Source organism: Sinocyclocheilus anshuiensis, unplaced genomic scaffold (genome assembly GCF_001515605.1).
Source record: "Sinocyclocheilus anshuiensis isolate Anshui unplaced genomic scaffold, SAMN03320099.WGS_v1.1 scaffold2493, whole genome shotgun sequence".
NCBI classification, from domain to species: domain Eukaryota; kingdom Metazoa; phylum Chordata; class Actinopteri; order Cypriniformes; family Cyprinidae; genus Sinocyclocheilus; species Sinocyclocheilus anshuiensis.
This window is the reverse complement of record NW_015549322.1, coordinates 275,043-280,867: the sequence shown is the minus strand read 5'-3', so window position 1 is coordinate 280,867 and position 5,825 is coordinate 275,043. Positions and strand designations below refer to the sequence as shown.

General features: G+C 38.5%; 1 protein-coding gene across 1 annotated transcript in view; it reads left to right on the top strand.

Moving 5' to 3' along the window:
- Window positions 1–890: 890 nt before the first annotated feature.
- ora4 (olfactory receptor class A related 4) overlaps window positions 891–5,825 on the top strand; it is a 6,706-nt gene continuing 1,771 nt past the window's right edge. The window contains exons 1-2 of the mRNA XM_016444857.1: window positions 891–1,022; window positions 2,830–3,834. Of these exons, the coding sequence (XP_016300343.1) occupies window positions 936–1,022; window positions 2,830–3,774 (1,032 nt within the window). The 5' untranslated portion in view covers window positions 891–935 and the 3' untranslated portion in view covers window positions 3,775–3,834. The remainder of the gene's footprint in view (window positions 1,023–2,829; window positions 3,835–5,825) is intronic.

The window sequence follows — 5,825 nt, the reverse complement described above, 5'->3', positions numbered from 1 at the left end:
CACACACACTCTCACACACACACACACACACACACACACACACACACACACACACTTTACTCCTGTAAATATTTCTCAGAGTAAATATTTCAATATGAGACCAACAAACAAACTACCATACAAAAATATGTTCTAAGAACGTTTTCCTAATCTTCCTGTTAAGTTATGAAAACGTTATATTTTATTCTCAGAACACTCAAAGCGTGCATTTTTTAAACTTTTTTTTTTGGTTATGTGAACGTTAAGGGAACATTGCATTTGATCATTTTGCACAGCTAAAAAACCAGGTTCTGCAAACATTAAGGGAAGTGTTTTGTAGCCAGTGCTCTGATCTCTAGCAACATTTAAAAAGCATTAGACGAGCGTCCAACTCAAATGTTTCAGAAATAAAACCTTCCATTAATGACGTGTCTGTGCTAACGTTTTGAGAACATTATTCAACACCAGATCACTTTGAACGAACGTTCTATTAACGTTACTAGAATAACGTTTGTTATAACAGCCTATTAAACGATTATGAAGCACAAACAATTTATAAAACAACAAAAATGCGAAAGAGTAGAATAAACAGGCCTATATAAACTCCTCTGAGTCTGAGAGTTTTCACTGACGCTGCTGGCTGCTGAGCTGATGAGTCTCAGTGATCAGATGTTTATCGTCGCTCAGGCGTTTCATAATAATAATAATGATTAAAGATGAAAATCCCTGCGGCCTCAGAAGCCTGGAAAACTGCAGAGCGTCTGGTGTTCGAGTTTAATGGGGCCTGAAAGCACGCTGTTAAGGCTGAGATTGTTCATCTGAGCGCGTGTGTGTGTTTATATACTGAGCTGAAGTGAACGACAGTGCGTTACGAGCCGCACGATGGACGGAGCGGACGCGGAGACCGACAGACGGCCCTGAGACAGACAGACAGACAGACCGAGAGAGAGAGAGACATGTCTGAGATCCTGACGGTGGACGCCATCCTCTTCGGCCTGCTGGTGTTCTCCGGCATCATAGGAAACATTCTGGTCATCCATGTGGTGAGAGAGAACATCCAACACGAATAACCAAGATACATGCTTTTATTTCAGTGCATTTCTCTGTTCTGGCAGAGACTTTTATCCAGTGTGACTTACAGTGCAATCAAAGTACACGTTTGCATTTTCATAGTTTCTTGCTTTCCCTGGGACTCGAACTCGTGACTTGGCGTTGCGAGCGACATGATGTCTAGGCTACTGTATCACTAACGATGAAGTGAAAAATGATACAGAAGAGCGTTTTTCTTAACTCTCAAGAATCTTAAAAAACATGAAGCCTATTTTAGGACCATTAAGATTTAAAAAAAAAAAATTTTCCCGTGATAATTAAGTTATCATTAATGTGATGCGGGAGAAATAAACATTGTAAAGTATTTAAATAATATGATCATGTTTTTTGTACTTTCATTTTTGCTGATTTAAATTAAATGAATAAAATTAAATTAAATATTTAAAAAACCAACATGTAAACATGTGAAACACTTTTTTCATATTCAATTAATTTTATTTAATCTAAATATTTAATATATTTAAATACAAATTTTATATTAAATATTACAATAACAATTTCTTATTATTTTAACAGTATCAATTTCATTTTTCTCAAATCATTTCATGTTTTTTTATTTCATCAAAGCAAATATTTAATATTAAAGTATTATTAAAGCTATTAATTTAATAATATTAATATAATTTGAACAAATAAAACCATTAAGCACGACATCTAAATATTTAGCATATTTAAATAAATATTTACTATTAAATTAAATGAATATCATGAATGAATAATTATGAATTTATAATGTTCGTAAAACATTTCATATTTAATCGCTTTTATTTCATCTAAAATAAATATTTAATTTATTACATTTATTATTTAAGTTACTATTAAAATACGAATTAAATTATTTAATTAATTCCATTAAATTTTAAAGGGGGCGGGTACAATGCTGTTTCATGCATTCAGAGTTGTTTACACTGTTAAAGAGTTGGATTCTCATGCTAAGCATGGACCAAGTTTCAAAAAACGATTTGGACGTATGACGAAGTATTTCTGTGCCAAAAATCGTACTTCCGGGTTCGTACAAGTTTCGGAGAGTTTTTTTTCTATAGTGGCTCTTCATGACGTAGACGAGGGTGGAACTCCTTATATGGGCATTTCTCCCGGAACAGCTCGCCCGCGCACGCATCGACCAGAGCCAGAGCAAGATCACGCTCATCAACGCGCTTCATCCGGCGGCAGCGCTGCACAGGACTCGCTCGAGAAGAATGTCTCCCACAAGTGTGTTTGTTGACGAACGTTTTATAAACAAGGGCCAGTTCGACGCTGGATTTGCGCATCGTTTGATACTGAAAGATGGAGCGGTCGAGCTATAAAAGATCCCGGTTATGATTCAGAACGGTAAGTGAAACGGCATCAAATGTCTGTGTTTTGTTGGCATTCGGCGCCCAAGTGCTCGTCACTCTTTAGCTCCGCCCACGACACACCTCCAGGAGCTCGGCTGTTTCCGGAGAGAATCGGAAAGCTGTATCTTTCTTTTATAAATATGATAAAACTAAAGACTTTTTGGAGATATGAAGGATGCAGTACTACTCTATAGGTACTCAAGATTAACATGAGATTGGGTGAAACTGTGTGTGTTATGTCCTCTTTACATATTTATTTTTAATATCGTGAATAATGAGCATTACCAATAAAAATCGAGAAACAAGTAAACCATATGGATGCAACAAAATATTTAGTTTCTGACTGTGGGCTGAAATGCAACATGGACGTGTCAACATTCGATTGTGTGTTGTGTGCTCGCAGGTGTTCCAGTGCGCTAAAGAAAGCGCCTCCCGCCATCTGCCGCCCTCCGACACCATCCTGGTGAACCTGTGCATGGCCAACCTGCTGACGTCGGTCTTCCGGACGGTGCCCATCTTTGTGTCGGATCTGGGTCTGGAGGTGTCGCTGTCGCCGGGCTGGTGCCGCGTCTTCATGCTGCTGTGGGTGTGGTGGCGCTCGGTGGGCTGCTGGGTGACTCTGGCCCTCAGCGCCTTCCACTGCGTGACCCTGCGGAGGCAGCATGTTAGCATGGGTCCGCTGGGTCATCAGCGCGAGCGCCGGCGCATCTGGGGCGTCCTGGGCATCGTCTGGGTCGTCAACCTGCTGTTCTCGCTGCCGGCGCTGGTGTACACGACACATGTGCGCGGAAACGCCACGGTGGAGCTGATGGTGATCAGCTGCACGACTCGCCCGCTGCTGGGCTGCGTTTGGGAGTTTCCCACCGACCAGCAGGGCTACGCCTTCGCCTCCACGTCGCTGGCGCTCAACGAGGTCATGCCGCTGATTCTGATGGTCGGGACTAATTTCGCGACGCTGCACTCGCTGGCCAAACACATCCGGGCGGTGACGGCAGGTGGCGGCGGCGCGGCGGAGCTGGACGTGTCCAGCGAGAGGAAGGCGGGTCACGTGATCATGGCTCTGGTCGCGCTGTTTGTCGGCTGCTGGGTGCTGCAGGTCGCCGCGGTCACGTACTACAACCACAACGGCGGGAAGCACACAGAGGGACTGCTGACTGTCGCGCATTTCTCGGCGTCGCTCTTCGTGGGCTTCAGTCCGCTGGTGGTGACGCTCGGACATGGGAAACTGCGCCGGAGAATCAGCGTGATGATGCAGCGCTGGATGCACTGGATCACACGCCCGCGAGCGGACGCCGCCGCACAGAAAGACGCGACAGTCGCGAAAACTGCACAGAGCGGGAAAACGTGACTTATATTTGCATCAGTCATGTGCGCAAATTGAGGACATTTTATTTTTCAGGATTCACAGGTAAATAAGAAGTTACGAAAAACAATTTAATTTGAAATAGAAATCTTTTGTGACGGTATAAATGTCTTTACTGTCACTTTTGATCGATTTAATACGGAAATCCATTTCTGCTACTGAATAAAAAAGTTTCTATCTCACACTTATGACTTTTTTTCGCAACTGCGAGTTTATATCTTGCAATTCTGAGAAATATAAACTCACAATTGCAAAATAATTTAAGAATTGCAAGATATAAACTCGTAATTGTGAGAAAAAAGTCAGAATTTTGAGATACAAACTCGATTGCGAGAAAAAAGTCAGAATTGAGATAAAATCTCAATTGCGAGAAAAAAATTAATTGCGAGTTAAAAACTGAATTGCGAGAAAAAACTCAGAATTGTGAGATAAAAACTCAATTGCGAGAAAAAAGTCAGAACTGTGAAATAAAAACTGAATTGTGAGAAAAAACTGAATTGCGAGAAAAAACTGAATTGCGAGATAAAAACTGAATTGCGAGATAAAAACTGAATTGTAGTCAGAATTGAGATAAAAACTCAAATTGCGAGAAAAAAGTCAGAATTGAGATAAAAACTCACAATTGCGAGAATAAAGTCAGAATTGAGATAAAAACTCACAATTGCGAGAAAAAAGTCAGAATTGTGAGATAAAAACTGAATTGCAAGATAAAAACTCAATTGCGAGAAAAAAGTCAGAATTGTGAGATAAAAACTCATAATAGCGAGAAAAAAGTCAGAATTGTGAGATAAAAACTGAATTGCGAGAAAAAACTCTGAATTGCGAGATAAAAACTCAATTGCGAGAAAAAAGTCAGAATTGCGAGATAAAAACTCACAATTGCGAGAATAAAATCAGAACTGTGAGATAAAAACTCACAATTGCGAGAAAAAAGTCAGAATTATGAGATAAAAACTCAATTGTGAGAAAAAAGTCAGAATTGAGATAAAAACTCACAATTGCGAGAATAAAATCAGAACTGTGAGATAAAAGCTCACAATTGCGAGAAAAAAGTCAGAATTATGAGATAAAAACTCACAATTGCGAGAATAAAATCAGAACTGTGAGATAAAAACTCTCAATTGCGAGAAAAAAGTCAGAATTGAGATAAAAACTCATAATTGCGAGAAAAAAGTCAGAATTGAGATAAAAACTCATAATTGCGAGAAAAAAGTCAGAATTGAGATAAAAACTCATAATTGCGAGAAAAAAGTCAGAATTGAGATAAAAACTCACAATTGCGAGAATAAAATCAGAACTGTGAGATAAAAACTCACAATTGCGAGAAAAAAGTCAGAATTGTGAGATAAAAACTCACAATTGCGAGAAAAAATTCAGAATTTAGATAAAAACTCATAATTGTGAGAAAAAACTGAATTGCGAGGTAAAAACTGAATTGCGAGATAAAACTGAATTGCGAGATAAAAACTGAATTGCGAGATAAAAACTCAATTGCGAGAAAAAAGTCAGAATTGAGATAAAAACTCATAATTGCGAGAAAAAATTCAGAATTGTGAGATAAAAACTTAATTGCGAGAATAAACTGAATTGCGAGATAAAAAGTCAGAATTGTGAGAAAAAAGTCAGAATTGAAATAAAAACTCATAATTGTGAGAAAAAAGTCAGAATTGTGAGATAAAAACTGAATTGCGAGAAAAAACTGAATTGCGAGATAAAAATTCAATTGTGAGAAAAAACTCTGAATTGCGAGATAAAAACTCAATTGCGAGAATAAAATCAGAACTGTGAGATAAAAACTCACAATTGTGAGAAAAAATTCTGAATTTAGATAAAAACTCAATTGCGAGAAAAAACTCAATTGCGAGATAAAAACTCAATTGCGAGAAAAAACTGAATTGCGAGATAAAAATTCAATTTCGCGAGAATAAAATCAGAACTGTGAGATAAAAACTCACAATTGCGAGAATAAAATCAGAACTGTGAGATAAAAACTCATAATTGTGAGAATAAAATCAGAACTGTGAGATAAAAACTCA